This window comes from Chelonoidis abingdonii, chromosome 3 (genome assembly GCF_003597395.2).
Source record: "Chelonoidis abingdonii isolate Lonesome George chromosome 3, CheloAbing_2.0, whole genome shotgun sequence".
In the NCBI taxonomy this organism is placed as follows: Eukaryota; Metazoa; Chordata; order Testudines; family Testudinidae; genus Chelonoidis; species Chelonoidis abingdonii.
The window spans coordinates 61,689,025-61,709,926 of NC_133771.1; the positions used below are offsets into that span (position 1 = coordinate 61,689,025).

The 20,902-nt window shown below is 38.9% G+C and overlaps 1 protein-coding gene across 5 annotated transcripts in view; it reads right to left on the reverse strand.

Annotated features, from left to right (window-relative positions):
• COL12A1 (collagen type XII alpha 1 chain) overlaps positions 1–20,902 on the reverse strand; it is a 141,339-nt gene that overhangs the window by 105,774 nt on the left and 14,663 nt on the right. For 4 of the 5 annotated variants that reach the window (XM_075063807.1, XM_075063806.1, XM_075063809.1 and 1 more), the window contains 12 exons: positions 18,769–18,885; positions 16,117–16,260; positions 15,482–15,541; positions 13,694–13,957; positions 13,362–13,526; positions 12,737–12,910; positions 11,559–11,849; positions 10,731–11,333; positions 8,784–9,056; positions 5,612–5,884; positions 3,528–3,800; positions 967–1,239 (listed from right to left, as the gene is read on the reverse strand). The exons of the other annotated variant lie outside the window; for it this stretch is intronic. In XM_075063807.1, coding sequence (XP_074919908.1) covers positions 967–1,239; positions 3,528–3,800; positions 5,612–5,884; positions 8,784–9,056; positions 10,731–11,333; positions 11,559–11,849; positions 12,737–12,910; positions 13,362–13,526; positions 13,694–13,957; positions 15,482–15,541; positions 16,117–16,260; positions 18,769–18,885 — 2,910 coding nt within the window. The remainder of the gene's footprint in view (positions 1–966; positions 1,240–3,527; positions 3,801–5,611; positions 5,885–8,783; positions 9,057–10,730; positions 11,334–11,558; positions 11,850–12,736; positions 12,911–13,361; positions 13,527–13,693; positions 13,958–15,481; positions 15,542–16,116; positions 16,261–18,768; positions 18,886–20,902) is intronic. 5 annotated transcript variants of the gene reach the window in all.

Sequence of the window (20,902 nt, forward strand, 5' to 3'; positions counted from 1 at the left end):
GGATTTTTCCTTTTGTTTCCATCCATCATGACTAAACAAGAGCAGGAGATACAGTTATAGATTGTTTTATCCTCCCTTGTTTCGTTAGCTTTACCTTTTCTCAATTGGCTTATTTATTTTTCTTATTATTTCTCCACCTTCCCTCCTTGGACTAACCAGTTTATTTCTTTGTAATGATCACGGGAAAAAACACATTTGAAACATTATTCCAAACATTAAACCCAGATAGCAAAGACTTTATTTATTTTGATGGTGGGGCACCAGAGGCAGGGACTGGCATTGATTTATCCAGGAGTTAATGTCTGTGCCAATATTTGCACCAAGCAGCTAGACAAGCCATCCAAGTATGCCACTAGTTACATTTTCACCTCATTTCAGAAGCTGAGGTGACTTATGTAATATTTCAGCTAAATCCTACCATGTTCCTCTTAAATTCATGGGTAACATGACCTAATTTTAAGTGCTTCTAATCTTAGCTCCAAAAGATACTTTCATTTATATCCAAAATTGTTGTGCTCTTATTCTTATCTTCTTTTACCTGGAGTGGTTTTTTTTCTAAATATACTCAAATTTCCAATTTACTATTTTAAATAAACTACACTACCGTTCAGTGAGCACGAGCCCGATGCCAATCCATATAGATCTTTATTACATTAGACACATTTACTCTTTTCCTTTTGTTCCTGCATTGGCAAAACAGTAATCTTAAAATCTGGACTTGGTGCTTTTATATAAAACCACCCCTGAGATAAGGCCCGTTTATCAATTTGAAATTCTTAAAATCTAAACAACAAGCAGTTTCTTTTTCATATTCTTCTTATCCTTATTCATTTGCATTGCAGTAGTGCACATAGGCATGACGCATATTTTCACTTCTTTAGAAACTTCAGGAATGTGGTGCAATTTAAAGCACATAAAAATGTAACCAAATAAATGAATGATTATATAATATCTATAAATAATTACCTTCAAGTGTTTCTCCTTGCCCAGGAAGGGCGTCCCCTGGTCCAGATGCATACAAGGCAGTCACAGACAGTGCATATCTGGTGCCTTGTTCTAAATCTCTCAGCACTGCAGTGGTAGTATCACCCCTTGTGGTTACCTCCTTGGTATCACCTCCAGCCACTGGAGTATATGTTATACGGTACTGCTCTACTTTGCCAGGTGCTGCACTCCAAGATAACTTCATCGTGGATGTTGTAGCATCAGAAACTCTCAGATTTCTTGGACTTCCTCGGGCTATACATGTGAAAAGACATTGAAAGTGTTTTTGAAATTACTATGATAAAATACTTAATTTTGATAAATCACTTTTCAACATTCATGATACAGTAAAGCTTTTAGTACCATCATGATAACGTGCTCCCTTGGGCGCACACATCTGTTATGATGTAGCCTGTGGACTCTAAATTCTCACTTTCTACTACACCAACTCAGGGGTCAATTCTGGAATTTGCTGAGCACTCGAACTGCAAATCACTTAAGCTTCTCAATGGGCTCCAGTATGAATGGAGCACACAAAAAAACCCATTCATTTATTACATTAGTGAGATTTATTACATTAGTCATATTTACTCCTTCCCTTTTGTTCCTGCGCTGGCAAAAAAGTGATCTTAAAATCTGGGCTGGGTGCTTTTATATAAAACCACCCTTGAGATAATTTGAAATGCTTAAATTCTAAACCACAACCAGTTTCTTTTTCATATTCCTCTTATCCTTATTCATTTACATTGCAGAAGCGTACAAAGGCCTGACTCAGAATTGAGGCCCTTTGTTGCTAGGTGATATACAAACACAACGGTAATCTAAACTCCTTCGTCCCCTTTTACTTCTGAAATTAAACATTAATCTTCTGGTGACTATGTAGTTTATATTTCGGTTTCTGCTGTGTATTCCATACTCCTCTCAGTATTTGGAACCTTATCTCACAGCATTTCTGGGAAGTGCCTTGTTTCAGGGCCCTATTTTCATCTGCCTTAAGAGCCCTTCAAACTGCCCTCACAGTGTAAAAGGGACCACATGTAAATCAGAAGCAAGCTCTTAACACAGGGGTCCCCAACGCTGTGCCTGCAAGCACCATGGCGCCTGCCGGGGCATCTATGTGCGCCCGCGTACTGGCTGGCAGAGAAGCATCTGCCGAAATGCTGCTGAAAAGCGGCGTCATGAAGACTCGGCAGTACCAAAATGCTGCTGATTTTCGGTGGCTTTTCAGCAGCAACGCCTCTTGATATTGCCATTTCTCAGCAGATGACTGTCCGCCGGCCACGGTCCTCAGTGGCTCATCATCCAGCGCCTGCCACCCAGAAAAGGTTGGGGACCACTGCCTTAACATATTCAAGGATGAGATTAACAATTCCTTTTTAGTTTATTTTTTGGTTGTGAACTACATTCATTTGTTGTTATTTTACCTCCTAGGGGCATCAAGATACACCTCTGACCAGCACAGAACATAGCCACGGTTCCTTTCACAGACTAGTGGCAAAAAGTTGTCCCACACATTGACAAATATTGGATGACAATGAGAATGTTCAGACAGCTAGTAGCAACATATACACCTGGAAAATTCTCCACAGCAAGGCAGAGAGACATCATCCTACCATCCATATAAGGAAACCTATGGCTCCTGCTTATTCCTGCCAGTGTTCTGTTAGCATTCATTTCCAGGCTCTAGCTCTTATTGGTCACAAACAGCTGTGTTCCATTCTCTCTATGCATAGGCTATATGTTGCTCATTTTATGGACTCTGAATGTCTTACATTTAGAGTAAATGTCATTTCCAACCAGAGTTTCAATGCAGGTTAAGTATCAGAGAGGTAGCCATGTTAGTCTGGATCTGTAAAGCAGCAAAGAGTCCTGTGGCACCTTATAAACTAATAGACATTTTGGAGCATGAGCTTTTGTGGGTGAATACCCACTTCGTCGGGCATCCGACGAAGTGGGTATTCACCCACGAAAGCTCGTGCTCCAAAATGTCTGTTAGTCTATAAAGTGCCATAGGGTTCTTTGCTGCTAATACAGGTTAAAGCTCTGCCCACATTTTCAATCAGACAAGACTTTTTAACACCAAGATAATAAAAATGATCTGTCACCAAATTGTTCCCGAGTTCACAGCCAGCTGCATCCTGTAAGGCAGAGACCTCTACTGAGATTGGTTTGGAGGCACACAGCTCCAGCTGTGCAAGTCACTGAGGCTGACTTAATCCAAAGCTTCCAGGAACCCAGAGGATATATTACCAATGCAACACACTTTTTCAGGAGGCATAGTGGGATCCCCCGTCCAGTGAACATTCCCCATCCCTACCTGTCCTCTGGTGGATGCTAGCCTTAGATAGTCCTTGAGCTGTGAGTGGAGGGATGGCAAGTGGGCTTGATTTACAAGGATGGTCACGAAGGGAAGAAGGGAGGTTCTTAGGCATATTTTTATTAGAGTTTTACTTCTGTGGAAACTTAAGGAACATGGTGCAATTTAAAGCACCTGAAATGTAACCAAATAAATGAATAATTATATACTATCTAAAAATAATTACCTTCAAGTGTTTCTCCTTGCCCAGAGAGAGCGTCACCTGCTCCAGATGCATACAAGGCAGTCACGGACAGTGCATATCTGGTGCCATGTTCTAAATCTCTCAGCACTGTAGTTGTAGTATCACCCCTTATGGTTACCTCCTTGGTTTCACCTCCAGCCACTGGAGTATATGTTACAAGATACCGCTGTACTTTTCCAGGTGCTGCACTCCAAGATAACTTCATTGTGGATGTTGTAGCATCAGAAACTCTCAAATTTCTTGGAGTCCCTAGGACTATACATGTTAAAAGATATTGAAAGCATATCATGAAACAAGCCTAATTTCTTTCTTTCTTTTCAGATCATTATAAGAGAGAGAGTATACATGCTTAAGTGATTTGCTGGATCTGTTCCAGACTGCTCAGCAAATTCCAGGATTCAGCCCAGAGGGTTGATCTAAAACTTGAAGGGAATTTTTTAAGTATAACTTCACAAGAAGTTATTCCCTGAGGCAAATTAGTGTTTTTGATATTTTTAAGTGTTTTTGAAATTACCATGATATAATAAACATCCAAAATATAGTCCAATTTTCCGTACCATGATAACTTTTTTTGCCCATTTCCCATGGACACAGATGTCCATTAGGGTGTAGCCTGTGAACTCTCAGTTCTCACTTTCTTCTACAAATACTCAAGACCCAATACTGGAATTTGCTGAGCACTCTGGAACTGATCCAGCAAATCACTTGGGCCCCTACGGAATACGTCCCTAGGGAATCAGGTCTAAGACTATCAGTAACAAAAACAAACAAAAAAACAGAAAGAAAAAAACAGAGAGACAAGGAAGAACTATTTGCTTCTGTAAGTCACTATGCACATCTTTTATTGGTATGTATATTATATGGCATAGAAACAACATTAAAATAACTTTCAGGTTGATGCACAAAATTTACAAAAACAATGAAAATGTGAGGTAACAGTGCAAAATTATTTTTGTGGTAACCATTTGTGCATAGGCACAGGAGCACATATGGTTCCCAATGGAAAAGTCCAACAACTATGAGACACTTTTAAGTACCACTCAAAAATACTGACTTCCACAATACAGTAACTCCTCACTTAAAGTTGTCCTGGTTAATGTTGTTTCATTGTTATGTTGCTGATCAATTAGAGAACATGCTCATTTAAAGTTCCGCAATGCTCCCTTACAGTGTCATTTGGCAGCTGCCTGCTTTGTCCACTGCTTGTAGGAAGAACAGCCCATTGGAGCTAGCTGGTGGGGGCTCAGAACCAGGGTGGACTGACAGCTCCCCATCAGCTCCCCACTCCCCTAAGTTCCCTGTGCGGCAGCCGACCTACAGGCTACCAATTGCTGGCAGTCCAGCTGTCCTTCCCCCACTGCCGTGTGCTGCTCCTGCCCTCTGCCTTGGAGCTGCTCCTTGGAGCCTCCTGCTTGCTGTGCGGTGAGGGTGAGAGAGGGGGCTAATGTAGGGGTCTCCCCCTTCCCCCTGCTCCTGCCCCCAGTTTCCATTTAGCAATCAAATTTTCGTCTTTATTTTTGTAACATTTTAATACTGTATAAACATTAAGAGCCTAATCCAACAGTTATTGAATCAATGTAAAGACTATCACTGATTTTAATGGATGCTGGATTAGTCCCTAAATAAGCAACTTGCTGAAAGTAGATAAAGATGTGTCACCTACAATGATATTACATGAACAATTTTTAGGCTTATATGTACTTCGTTTGAGTTTAAACCTTTCAAATTGAAATGTTTTTGTAACAGACAATTCAGAAGTCTTTTTTTATTTGCCTGACATATATGTGGGCATTTTGCCCAAGGCACATCAACACGTTTAGGAGTTACAGATTCAAGAATGTATACAAAAGACAAAATCCAAAGGTTCTTGATTAGAATTTGGGATGTTGTTACATTAAATTGTTTCTCAATTAAACTTGCGTTATTCTAAAACACCCCATGCATCTTGCTGTAACAAGAAAAAAGAGAAAGGAACATCCAAGTTACGCATACTGAAAATAAAGAATATATCAATGTGCACAACCTTCTTTTCAAGCCACACTACAAGCCTGTTATTTAATATGTACCTTCTTCAGTTTTTGCATATCCATTCAATGAATTTCCAGGCCCAGACTGATACTCAGGAATAACATAAACTTCATATCTTGTATCGGGAGTCAAGTTCAGTAGCGTAGTTGATCTGTCATTTGCTGGGACAGTTACATGTTTTCTCTCTCTTCCAGTCACTGGTCTGTATTCAACCCTATACCTCAGAACATTTCCTGGAGCTAGTGTCCAGCCAACCTTAAAGCTATCAGTAGTTTCATCTGTTATCATTAAGTTTCGAGGAGCCCCTTTAACTGCAAACAAACACAAATATAATTTGCACACATTTGTCTTCAGAGAACCAACTGCATTACTTCATCCCACTTACCAAGACCAGGGTCTACATTTTCAAAAAGTGACTAGTTATTTTTCTATGCTTCTAATATTGGATGACCAATCTGAGACACCTTATAAGGTCTTGGTGTTTCAGAGAACTGGTACACAGCACTTTCTGAAAATCAGGCCCCTTTAATGCACATCTGCCTCTGACTGCCAGAAGGGGACCAGAAAACAGGAGATGGATCACTCAGTAAATTGTCTTGTTCTGTTCATTCCCTCCAAAGCATCTGGCACTGTCCACAGTCGAAAGACAGGATACTGGCATGGATCGACCATTGGTCTGATCCAGTATGGCCGTTCTTAAGGTTTTATCAAGTCAGGCCACCAAAATTATGAGTTGCTTTTGAAAATTTAGATCCTGAGCTACAACTTAAACTGCATCAATGCTTGCTGATTTATGTAACCACTCAAGGATCTGCCAAAGTAGCTGTTTAAGCCTTCTAATAAAGGTAGAGTAGAGCTGTATTCAGTACATTTGTGTATACTCTCGAGCAGTTTCTTAAAACAACAAGTTGCTTAATAAAGGGTTGCGGGGGGGAGGGTTTGCACACATTTCACTGATTGTGAGTATTTACTTCTGTGCCATCCCCAGTCATGGATGAGTGTCAGATGCACTTGACTATACATATGCGCACACCAGATTTTGAAAAGCCATCTAATGTATGGAAAAATATTGAAAATATTGGAGCTCTATAAGCTAATTGCTCAGCATTTATATGAAATTTTCATTTATTGACTATTTAAAATGTTTATGAATTAGGCTGTTCCCCTCAAAAAAGAAAATCACTTGTTATCCTGGAAGATAATAAAAACTAAGGCCTGCTTTTTAAACTAGCCTGCTCCTTGACAAAAATTATGACTTCAGTTGAGACATTCAGCTGGATTGGATAGAGGGAACAGGGCAGAATTTAATCCTTTTGCCATGTACCTTGGGCCAAATTATATCATCTGTTGCCCAGCAGTCAGCGGAATTTTATTCACATGCATGTGAGGACAACATTTGCTCTTGAGTGTTCACTAATCACATCAAGGTAAACTTCCTCAACAAAGATCATTTGAACATCAGTATACCAGAAATATTGTTCTTGGTTATTAAATTAAAGTTTGAAAGTTGAACAAAAAACACTGCCTTAAAAAACACCTTATTTTTTCAATTGACCATAAATACAGAATAGGATTTAAACTCTGTAGCTACCTAAAGCCCAAATCAGCTATCAAGAAATCAGTTGTTCAACCCAAGCTGCTGGCAATTCAGCATGCAGAATTATTGGCATTTACATGGCAGTAGCGGCTTCTCAAAAATGGCAGGATTTTATCATATCAAAATGACAAACATTTTAAAATGCACTATCAGTCACAAAATGGAGTGTATTTCTGACATGTCTGAATTTTTTGTTAAAGCTGCTGTTCACCCAGTTCTTCACATTTCAGCCCTACATTTCTATGATTTATGAACTGTGGATAGTATCAGCCAAGCAGGCACTGGAAGCAGATGATTTCCTAAGGGAGAGTTGCATGTGGTTAAAACATTATGACCTGTACAGTTACAGTGAGATTGTGTATACCACCACATACAGGATGAAAGTCCAGATCCTCAACTCCCATTCATCTCAAAGTAGGTTAGGTGTCTGAATACATTTGAGGATCTGGGCCAAAATTGTCCAAATTGGACTGTTCCCTCAATCCAAGCCATTTTATAAATAAACACATATTTTAATCAATACTAAGGAAAATACATCAACAGAATAGCTTTTCATGCTATTTCCTTTGTTCATGTAGTTCACCAGAATCTTTTGGAATACAAAGGTCAAAGATTATAGGGTGAACTAGGAATACGGAAAGTAAGGAGTACAGCTTAATAGCCTACCTAGATTAGATTGAATTGAATAACTAACTATAGAGGTAAAAAAAATAAATTAACTGTAATGTTACCCCTTAAAATAGGCATGATCTTGCAGACAGTACTCACAGAAAACTCCCATGGTAGTCTAATATCTATAGTGTCAGGCCCATTAAGTCCTGCTATTAAGGAGTTCCCATCTGGGGAATAGAGTTCTTTATTCTATCCATATAACCTTTTTTTCTATAAACACAAGTTAAAAGACCTAGATGCAGCAAACCACTTAAGTATATGCTTAACTTTAAGCATGTGAGTAGTCCTAAGGAATTTGCTGGATCAGAGCCTTAACTAGTGTGTGTTCACATTATACTTTTTTTGTTATTTAATTTATTGATACCACCAACTCTACTGGAAAAGGGGCCTCTGAACCTCCAAGAAAATACAGTATCCAGCAAACTTCAAGGAAATAAAACACACTCTTAAATCTAATAGTTGTCCTTTATTGGAATTTTAGACCTAAAGGCCTGGTCTACACTGAGGGGGATCGATCTAAGATACGCAACTTCAACTACAAGTATAGCATAGCTGAAGTCGACGTATCTTAGGTCGACTTACCTCGCGTCCTCACGGCACAGGGTCGACTGACGCTGCTCCCCTGTCAACTCCGCTTCCACCTCTCACCGCGGTGGAGTACAGGAGTTGATGGCAGAGCAATTGGGGATAGATTTATCACATCTACACTAGACACGATAAATCGATCCCCAACAGATCGATTACTACCTGCCGATCTGGTGGGTAGTGTAGACGTACCCTTAGTCAAGGCACTGGGAAACAGTAATTCCCATTCTCATCCCACATACCAGTGCCATCTCTCAGCATTAGGTTGGTATTCCACATACACAAGTTCTATCAATAAAGCAGATTGTTACTTGAATACATAACATATTTCTGGCTGAGCATAATAGGAAAGGTACCTTCTAAAGTAGTTTCTTCCCCATCCAAGGAAGGACCATCACCATCTTCATATTCTGCAATCACACTGACTGAATAAAGAGTTTCAGGGAGTAAATGAGTGAGAACTGAGCTAGTGCTTGAAGCTGGCACTGAAACAAGGAATTCTTCTCCACCAGCAGCTACTTTATATTTAATAAGATAGGACAAAACCTCAGATCCAGCTGGAGACCAATTCACTTTGAAACTGTCGGACGTTACCTCAGAAAATGCCAAATTACGGGCAGGTAAATAACCTGTTAAAAAAAAAAGCCACACATTACAATAAAACACTTAAAAACCCCTTTAAAATCACTCAAAAACATTTCCTGTAGTCAGCTGATTTCTTTGATTCAATAAATATTTTCTTGATATGCATCTATGCTCGTCTGTCATTCTCACTCATGAATGCATAAAATTCTGTGATGATCTCTGAGTTGTCTTAAACAATATGACCAACTCAATGTTTTCCACCTCAAGTGTCCTAGGTTCAATTAAAAAGTTGTCATTTGTTACTGCCAGCCCTGAAAACTTAAGGTGAAATCTGAGAATCAAGCTGAGTTCTTTCTTTCTCGTGTTCCCTCAGGGACAACAATGCATCCTCAATTTACTGGAGCACTAGCACACAAACAAAATTAACAGAATTTCAACACTCTTACAAGAATGGATCCAGAAGGGGGAGTAATGGAAATGACCTGAGGCACAAACATAAACCTGAAGTCCTCAGATAGTTTTGGTTGGCTTAGCTAGCCTACCAGTGGGGATGTTAAGTGTTTGAGCCCTCCAACATAAAAGTTTCTGAAAGGTTTTCTGAAACAAAGGCTTATTTTTAAAGAGGCTGGGGTTTTCAAATTTTGGGCTTATCCAACGTCAATGTCCCTTTTAAATACAAAAATTGTAAAGGATTGTACAGGATGTAGCAGCAGATGAAAAATTCCTTCACGTTTTTGAATGCTGTGAGCCAGGTTAATGTCATGAAGGATTTCTCACTCTTAACCTGAAATTTATGAAGTTGGTGACTTTCTAAACTCTTTTAAATATAACCGCAGAAGAATTTACAGTGACAATGGCAAGTAATTTTTTACTCATGAGGACATATTTTAACCTCTATGACTCCTTTGTAAAAGCAAAGTCACTGAAAGTCATCTGAAGTAATTCTATATTTACATCAGTGTCGATCTGGCCCTCCAGCTTTAATGTCATCTTAAACACTTGCAGGGGGGACATATTTCCCAGTTAATTTTCTTCTTTACCATCCATAAAATAATTGTTTTTCCCCAGTGTTTTAATAAGTTTAAAATAACCAGTCAAATCTTAAATTACTTTAAATCAGCATTGTTCCATGGAAGCAGGGCTGACGCTTCCATTAGGCAACTCTAGGCGGTCGCCTAGGGCACCAGGATTCAGGGGGCAGCATTTTGTGTGCTCCCCATGGGGCGCACAGGAGCTTCCACTTCCACTCCCGTCACGCCACCAAAGAAGGACTTTCTGCCGACGTGTCGCGGAAAACAGCGGCAGGCAATTGAGCAGCTCAATGACTGCCGCTGTCACCTGCGGCATTTCAGTAGAGGGTCCTTCTTTGGCGGCGTGATGGGAGCGGAACTGGAAGCTCCCGCGCGCCCTGTGGGGAGCGCACAAAATGCCGTCCCCCGAATTTTGCCTAGGGCGCCAGAAAGTCTGGCGCCGCTCCTGCATGGAAACCAATGGTGTAATGAAGTGAAGAATCAAGTCCACTTAGCTAATTATTTAGAGTTATTTTATGTTTTGATTGTATCACTTTAGCTAAAAACAGATGAACAGATTGTGCCCTCATATCTGGACATTTTCATTGACAACAAGGGGGTTAAATAAATGTAACTGAGAATCAAATTTGGCTCAGACTATTTTCATTGATTTTTTAAAAATATCTCTAAGTATTGATAATTACTTACTTTTCTTCCTTATAGCAGCCAGTTCCTGCTCAATTCGTAGGCAGACAGACTGTGTAAGTTCAAATGATATTCTTTGGAAAGCATCAAAATCTTCCACTGTGTACACATGGGTTTCAGCAGGGAGTGAAGCAATTGCTTCCAATTCTGTACGTACTGCATCCTTAACACCAACTGCAAATATCTCTACATCTGATTCCCTCAATTTTATGGCTGGCTCTTTAAAGGCATCTGACGATTTTCCATCAGTAATAAGAATCATGACCTTTGGTACATTTGGCCTTGATCCTCTGTTGATAACAAACACTTTCTCCCTCACATAGGTCATCGCTTTGCCTGTATTTGTAGATCCACCTCTGTAGGGGAAGGTGTTAATAGCCTGAATTATATCTTCAATTTTGTTGTATCTGTTCAAATAAAACTCCGTATAGGGATCCCTGCTGTACTGGACAAGACTTATTTGTACTTTTTGAGGTGAAATCTCAAAGCTTTTAACTAACACTTCCAAAAAGGCTCTTACTTTAACAAAATTGGCGATACCAATGCTGTAGGAGCCATCCACTAAAAGCACAATATCAGCTTTTACATCCACACCACGGGAGCATTCTGTAAAGAGAAAAATTACCAATATAAAAGCCAATAGTCATGGCACTTCTATTGCAGTTTTTCTAATCAGCTGACTCATCACTTATAAACACTAAACGATGATGGTCTTTGGTTAAATTCCATTAACTAAAACTATGTCTTCCAGTAAGTGAAGGTCTTTTATTAAGAGAGACATTTAGAAGTATGAAAAAGAACTACAGTATCAGAACCATGTCGATAACTTACCCACTTGAACTTTGACTGGCTGTGTTTTTTCCATTATTGTAATTGGCTCACTAGCTGCCATTCCTCTCATTGCATATACATTAATCTGGTACTCTGTTTCTGGAGAAAGATCTCTTACATTTAAAGCAGTTGTTTGAGGACCAACACTCAGCACATGTTGTTTGGCGCCTGCTATCATTGGAAAGAACTGCACTCTGTAGCCTGTTATTTGGCTAGCAGATGGATCCCAAGTGACTCTAATAGATTTTGATGAGATTTGGGTGGCCACTAGGTTTGAAGGAGGCTCCACAGCTGAAAAATTAAAAACAAATCCAAAAAGATCAAATACAATGATAAGCAGATTTTTTTTTCAAAATTGATTTGTTTTTATGACCGACTTTTATGACAGATACAGTTGTATTTGCTCTAATTTTCTCTAGTTATTTAAAAAAAATGTAGATTAAATAAACTCAGCAGAGTGGTGGGGGACTCCAAATGAGGCAGAAGGTCAGCAACAAAAGCTATGCTCCATATTGCCTCAAAAAAGAGTAAAAGTTACAATGGAAACCTTGTCATTCAAACCAGCAATAAAACTTTCCCTATTTCCCGGAAACATATCGGAAGGTTTGAATTAATAAAGGCACCCGCAGGAAAGCACAGAAATAGAGCAGTCTGCTCTATTGTTGTCTAGAAGGGGAAGATTTTGGAACCTTGAAGAGGCATAGAAGTGCAAAACGATAGCTTGAGCACTATTTGGTTTCAACAGTCTTCAGTCTTCACCCATGGATCCTTGCCAAACCATATCTTCTGCCCCTTAACCCAAGCTGCCTTGCCCTGAATAACCAGTGAGACAACAGGGCATGATTCATGCCCTCCACATGTGGGTCTTTTCAAGTGAATTCTCCCCTTCAACACATTTTCCACCATGTGGTCTAAAGTTTTATGTTCTCAGGATTTGATAACTCTAGAGGCAACATAACAATTTTTAGTTATGGAATTCAGTGGGATATTTCAAATCCAGTCACCCACATGTGTTCTAATCCTCTGCTGTTTAAATCTATACAGCTGGAAACATGTCTTCCATATTCTAATGGCAGACTATAAAATGGATGGAACTATCAAAACAAGCGTTGATCTTCACATTAAAAACACATATCAGTACATTCCAGTTAACAATAAACTTTTGTAAAATGTCTCACCTTCTTCTCCACTAACCAGTTCACCCAGCTGTTCATCAACACCTGAGCACACTTGTGAGATTATTTCATTCTGTATGTCCACTATTCCATCAAAATTTGCCACATTAAAAACATGCTTCAAGGATGGCTGAGATGCCATTAGTTTCAGTTCTTTTGCATCTGCTGCTTTGATTCCTAAAAGTTATGACAGATGAGACCATATTATGTGTATAACATTTAGATCTTTGTAAGTGTATTTTTAAAGTTTTAAAGCATCTTGAAATAAAGCTGATGCAGGTTAAGCTCTGTAATGACTAACAACCAGGCGACTAAAACTTAATTAAAGCTGTGGGTTAATGTGGTAGACTTTTACTTAATGAAGTCATATGTTAAACTCAGTTTGTTGGTCATATCCTAGTCTCCATCTAGACATGTTACAAAACTACCACATAGTTTGGCACAGCTGGGACTCTCTGCTCAGGAGAGACCAAAGGGTCAGTCTCAGGTACCAGGCATTGAACATCCCTAGCCTGTAAAATGCATGAATCAAGCCAGTGCTATTAGAATGTTAATGCCTCACTTTAATGAACATTAAATTTACCCACAATATTAAATAGTAACCATAATTAATGAATAACTGATATACCCAAGGAGAAGACTTCAACTCCTACGTTGCGAAGCTCTCTTGCAGGAATTTCAACTTCATCTTGAGATTTTCCATCCGTAATGATAATTGCTACTTTAGGAATGCCCTTTCTTGCTCCAGCAGATTCAGTGAATGCATTCCTAATCAGATAATCAATAGCTTCACCTAAAAACAACAAAATGGTCTGTGCTTTTCTTAGGTATGAGTGAACTAGGATTTAAATAGTATTTCAGCTGTAAAATAAAATGCTATACAAACAGATTTCAGGGGAAGTTTTTCCCTCAGCTATTGCTTTTAGCTTTCATATGTTAACCAAGAGCTAAAATCTGTACCTGTCATTGTATTGCCACCTTTGTAAGGTATTCCTTTAATTGCATTAAGAAGATCATTCCTTCTGAAATATTGATTTAAGTTGAACTCAGTTCTTGTATCAGTACTGTACTGAACAACTCCAATTCGTGTCTTTTCTTCCCCAATGTCAAAAGCTGACACAAGAGTGGCCATGAAGTCTAAAATATATCTGAAGTTACTTCTCCCAACACTCCACGAGCCATCCACAAGAAAAACTAAATCTGTCAGTGCACTGACGGAACACTCTGAAACATATTAAAAACAACACAAATCTCTTAACAGAACAATGAAAGATCATTTACATGTCAATATCGTCAAACACTTTCACTACCCCATACCATAGTCAAAAGTTAGCAGTTTAAAATGAACAATAGAACTCTAACAAGTAGAAGCCAAGCCAAACAGAAATTAAACAGATTAGAATCCTTATTTGAAATATCTTACTTGCGTTGGACACTGTTCACCTAGCTTTAGTGACATATCTACTTGGAGAATATTCCAGAAACAGAGAACAGTTGAAAGAAATTCATTACAATAACATGGATAAGCACTGGGGCAGAAACAGTAAACACTGAACAAAACATTCAATGATTTTGGTGGAAAATAACTTTACTAAACCACTAATAAAATATAGTATTAGTAAAATGTGTTAAAATGTGATTTTGGAAGTGACAGACTCGTTTTTTTATGACACATTGATCATCTATGCAAAAAACACATAACTCTGTTAAACTTTTTATAACTTTTATAAATTAGACCTATTATTAATGGGTCTAATTTAAATCAACACCAAATTGCTTGTGGCCAAATGTGCCTTTGCATATGTACAAACTTTCCACTGATATCCAAAGGAGACCTGCATATCTGTAGGAAGAATTTGTCCCTGAGAGCCAAATCATGGGCTTTGGTTCATTTGCAGCACAGGACCTACCAAAGCTGTGTACCCCAACCAGACTTCAAAGCCCCCAAAAGCTATTTGTGTGCTAAAGGAGGAAGCCAGCCTTAGAAGTGGCAATGTAACACCAGCTCTTCCCCTGTCCCGGAGTGGTGTCAGTCTCTCGCTACCTAGGAACTCCGGGATGATACTGGAGAGGCACTGAGCATGTGCAGCCTGAGCTCCTGATGGCAAGTTTTGTTTGGTGAACCCGAATGGAGCTTTACACCCTCAACAGAGGTCTTCCAACTGGGAGCTCCAAAATGGAACTGTCCTGCTCAGGCTGGGGTCAAAGGGCACCTTGTCATGCAGTGATCAGTAGTTACAAAGGGAGATGTACAGCTCCTGCAGCAGTGCACACCCCGCAATATACAATGTTGTAGAAGGATTTGATGCTGGGGAAGAATTAATTCTGATACTGCTCTTCTCTCCCTCCTCCACCCTTATCCCAACATGGCAGCAGTACAGATTTTTTCTGCAACCCTGTGTGTCCTCAGCAGGGAGACATTTATTAAAGGGCTGAGATGTGCTTAGGGCTGCTCAGAGGACGTGAGTTTATTTGCATGAAATCTCTGGCTCTCAGCTCAGATTTTCACCTCTTTCCCATAGAGAAGCGGCAGATTTTCAGACCCTCCTCAAGTTTGGTCAACCCAGCACACACACAGCCAGATTACACATTAATACAAACTTACTGCTAAACAACATAGGCACATGATTTGACTTTATCATCTGTTCCAAAGTCCCTTGGGAGACTTTGTACTGACTTAAATGGGCTTTGGATCAAACCCTTAGTTACTACTAAAATGTCACATAAGCTGGAAGACAAAAAACATACTTTTTATGTGACCCTGGTCAGGCTTCTTGTCCTCTGGACCCACTGCAACACCTGTCTGAACTAAACAAACCATAACATAAACAGGATTAGTGGAAGGGAAACAAGAAATTGTCACTTGGCTGTAGGTTACATTTTGTAAAAGTCAAGAAAAACAAGATGAGAAGGAGAGATGTCAACCAGATTTAAAGTGTGCCTCTCTCAGAATGGAAATACATATGTGCAATTTACAAGTACAATTCCTGGACACTGATTTGACAGCATTAGACTTAGTCCAATACATAAATAATTACAAATTCCTTGCGCTCACACTGTACCTTCCATCCTGAAGTGTTTTACGAATTAACCTTTGCAACATCATGTAAATCAGGTAAATAATATTATCCCCATCTTACAGATGAGCAAACTGTGGTTAAGTAACATGCTTGTGATTATATGAGAAATCTGTGGCAAAGCCAGAAGCAAAGCATAATGGGGAAAAGGCTGCTCATGGGCCACAGATGGACAGGCTATAGGTATGCAATGATGTTTTGTTGGTCACTTGGCACCAAGCCAGAATTTGCTCCTATAACCCAAATATTAAATAGCCACTTAAGTTGCTTTATTCAGCTATGTCTAACTTTTTTATGTGTACTTACTTGTAAGTTGGCCAAAAACAGGTAGACTCTCTTCTCTGTCATCATATGAAGTTATTGTCACAACATATTCTGTATCAGGTGTAAGATCTGACAATATAGTATCAGTAACGCTAGGTGCAAGGGTAAATTCTTTAGTAGGTCCATCTGCAATACAACATACAAAGCACATTTAACACAAAGGGTCTAAACCCAGTATTAATAATTATGAGTTTTTCATAATCTGAAAACACAGTAGAAAGAGCTATCTGTCTACAGGCTGTAAAATAAAATTTTAGAACAGCTGTTTGCCTTCCTGAAACACCTAGTTGCAAAGGACATACAAAACTGCTTCCAATAAAGCATTTTATTTACTCATCAATTTTAACACCAATCATGTGTACAATAAAATTAGCTGTCATTCAGAAAACCAGTTTATATAGTGGGTCTGATTCTAACCTTATATCATAGTCTAACCTCATATTCTAACCTCATTTTACACAGGTATAACTCCAGTGATTGTAGTTGAGTTACAAATTATTTACATGGTATAAATGAGAGGAGATGTGGCCCTAATATTTTAAATTCAGAGAGATGCACACTATTTTCCCTAGAAAAAGCACATGGTTGGTATAAGGTACTTTCATGTTATTTAAGCTATAATATTTTTAATAGAGGACTGTTTTCAATTTTCTAACATGTAAAATCAGGCAGAAGAGACATGTTTCCAAATTGGTATTTCTAATACTACTGTGGACATGCAGACCCTGGGCCTGATTCTCAACTGCCTTGCACCGCGAGTAGCCACCAATATGTATGGAGAATTAGCATGAGAAATATTGTCGTTTGGACTTAGTAGCATTTCACATTCACTCTGCACTTGTTAAAGGGCAAGGCAGAGGAAACTCAGAGACCCACCATTTATAGAATCAGTTTTGGTTAAAAACAGTATGTCTGGATCTGATTCTGAATTCATATCAGTTTTACATTAAAGTTATTAGGAATTACTCCTGATTTACACTGGGATAACAGTTGAAACAACATTTCCAGGAATCAGACACCATTAAAAAGATTATCAACAGTGGACATTACCTTTCCCGCTATACAGCTAAAAGCAATAGTAGCTAGGGTGACCAAATAGCAACTGTGAAAAAATGAGACAGGCACCTATGTAAGAAAAAGTCCCAAAAAATGGGACTGTCACTTTAAAAATGGGACATCTGGTCACCCTAATAGTAGCAGAACCTTCACCACCTCTCTATCATCAATGTATGTCATTCAGCAACTATTTCTGACAATGGGCTACATGGTTAAGAAAAAGTTCTGCAAATGTAATCAACATCAATAAATAGTCACTATCAACCCCAGAACATTTGGACCTACTCCTGCATAGTGTCTCCTGAGCAGTGCATAGCGCTCTCAATTCCCATTTAAGTTAACAGGAGCCGAAAGTGTTCAGAACTATGCAAGATTACGTATTTCTTAGGGCAACGATCCCCAAGGCGGTGACCGCGGGCGCCATGATGCCCGCCGGGGCATTTATGTGCATCCACCTACTGACAAAGGAGCGCTTCCACCAGACAACCCACTGCCGAGGAGCACAGCCGCCGGACAACCAGCTGCCGAAATCCCACTGAGAAGCGGCAACACCAAAGAGCATCGTCGCTTCTCAGCGGCATTTCAGCAGCGATGCTTCTCGATGACGTCGCTTCTCGGAGGCATCTTGGCGGCGATGCTTCTCAATGACGCTGCTTCTTGGCAGCATTTCAGCGGCTGGTCATCTGGCGCCCGCCACACTCTTCTGTGAACAATGAATATGCTATAGCAACAAAAAGGTTGGGGACCACTGTCTTAGGGAAATGAAAGAGTAGGTAAACTTTCTACACCAATGGCAGGATTCCAGGGCCCAATCTTGTAAACCCTTATGGATGTGAGAAGTATCACTGACTTTAGTGAGACTACTCACAAGAGTAAGAGCTCACTGGACTGAATAAGGTTTTGCAGACAGGATTTTCAATGACTTTCAATGAGATTTGGGTCCCTTAGTCTCTTAGGCCCTTTGAAAATCCCAGTTTGCAATATTGGGCCTCCAAGTGTTTTGGGAGAGGGGCTGTTATGAAACTAAACTGCTGAAGAGATTAACCATGAGAGAAGGACTGAACAGGTGGCAGAACACAGAGGCTAGATTTTGCTGTCTGCCTGCATCACGCAGCCAGGGGTAGTGCAGGCCCGCCCTCCCGGGAACTCCCTATTTTCCCTCAGGGGCAGAAATTTACACTTCTTCTTTATGAGGTATAGCATACTCCACCAATGTGGCCAGCCAGCACATAGGAGGAGGAAGTAGAGTCCTGACTTCACCTACTTCCTGCCCCTCCACATCTAGATGCTCCAAGGGAGAAGCATCTAGAGCACAATCCTTGCGTATTCCAAAGTGCTAAAGCTGCAATGCAGGTAGCCATAAAACACATGCCACATAAGAGAGGGAAATCCTTGCTCCCTCCTACACCTCTATGGAGCTGTGTAAGGACAAGGCACAATCTTACCGATAAAAATTAGGACATTAACATCTATCCTCACACCTCATTTCAACACTTACACAAAAATCATTTTTAACAGATTTCACAAAAACAAATGTAGTGCCGTGAGATCATGTGACTTTATAAAACAAAACCTTACCAGTTGTAGGGACCACTGTTATTTTGTACCCCTCTATTGCATCAGGTGGTCTTGTCCATGACATTCGAACAGTATGTTCATCTATAATTGTAAAATTCAAGTCTGATGGTGGATTAACTGCAAAAGATTTACATCAGGGAAATGTTTACTAAATAGAACAAGCCACCATCATCTTAATAAACAAAATAATAATGTTGAGCAAAGCTTACTAAGATTGTCTTTGCATAAATTTGTTTCCAACAAATATAAAGATATGTTGTTGGAAAAAAGAGTAAAATAAAAGATGACGAAATATGACAAAACATCAGAGAGCATACGCATTACAAAGGACAGCAAAGAACATTTGTTTCTTGAGTTGCCAAGTCATTCAAGAATGGCCAGCAAAATCAAGCACAATAGAAAACACATTTGAATACAAGTACAATGACTTCACAGATAATAACCACATATGCAAACATGTCACATGACAATTAAAGGATTTTTTTGTACATGCTGGGTGCAGATCGTACAAGCATGCCAAATCACAACCTGCTTACAACACCATGAGATTGTTTAGAACATCAATACAGTACTCTTTTTCATAGGACGTCAAAGAATTAATCATCTTTTTAGATGGTCTCTGCATATTCATATTTCTTACCAATTATGTTTCACTAAATCTAAAAACTTGGCAGAGATAAAGAAAAATAGATTTTTAATAATACAGGAAAAGTTTGAGCATTTTAATGTTTAGTCAAACAATTTATATTATGTTCAATATGTAAGTATACATGTAAAATGTATATCAAGAATACTATATCCATGTATTACATTATTCCAAAGTACTGGGAGCTTAACCCCTTTGTTCCTCGGAGCCACTAATCGGGCATATTTTGCATATGGTTGCAAAGAATTCAGGAATGAAGGGGTTAACAAATAACAATGGTTATAAGAAATTTGCTGTAATATCTGAACTGATACAAAAGTTTGCAAAACTACGATTCTCCCTGTTTACACCAGTTTGTTGAACAATTTCTAAGGTGTAAACCATCGTTATCATGTTCCCTTTGCAGCAGGTGTACCCATACTAGAAATAGCATTTTAACATAAAATGCCAGTATGGTTCTTTCAAACACATTGGTTAATTATGAAAAGACAACATCAAGGTATATTTGTAGACATTTATTTACAGAACTTATAGAAAACAGTGGAGAGGGCACCAGTGATCGGAACAAAGGACTGCAAATAAAAACTTGTAGGAGCTGGCGACAAAAGTAATTGAACAGTATAGAAAGAAATAGTTTACATACGCTATCTTGCAGCATCATGCATAAGGACATGAAATGTCAATTTTTTTTTAGCTTCCCACAATGGACAAAAGCCTCCATGTACAGGGTTCATTACACAAAGACGTTTCATAAAATATTTTATAATGATATTCTCTTTTTTAAATTTTCATGCTCAGTCATGCAGTATTTTACTGACTCACTGTCAGTGCATGGTAGGTATAGTATAGATCACTATTTAAACAGGTCTACAAAGTAAGATAAGATTCAGCCATACTTTCCATAAATACTTTACTCTGTTTTGCAAGCATTCTTTATTAGTCAGACTTTGTCTGTTTCCTGGAAGATCTCCATCATAGATTAAGGACTTTTTGTTCTGTTATTTAAACACGTTTCAATGAGAAGAGCATCTTTGAGACATAAATCACAGAATTTAAACTGCTGCTAGGCCTTTATACAATAATAATAAATGATAATAATGAAGAAGACAGTCTTTTTATAGATATTTACTGTCACTTCCAACCATAGGATAATATGGCTTTGTAATATTGATATAATAGATATACTAGTACTGGAATAAATGTTATTTTTCCTATTATCCATACACAGGCAGTGAGATTAGACCATTAATCTGCATGCAGTTTATTCATCATTCTGTTTCCTGTAATCACACTGCTAGTGACAGCAAAGTAGTTATTTAGTATCAAAATCATGCAACAAATGTTAATAGTAAAATACATTTGCATATTAAGAATATCATTATAAAATATTGATTCAGTAGCAATGGCTCAGGACAAATTTAATGCAAAGGCAGAGACAACTGACCTGAGCATGCTTCAAAAGAAAAAAAAAATCAGTACATGGAAAAA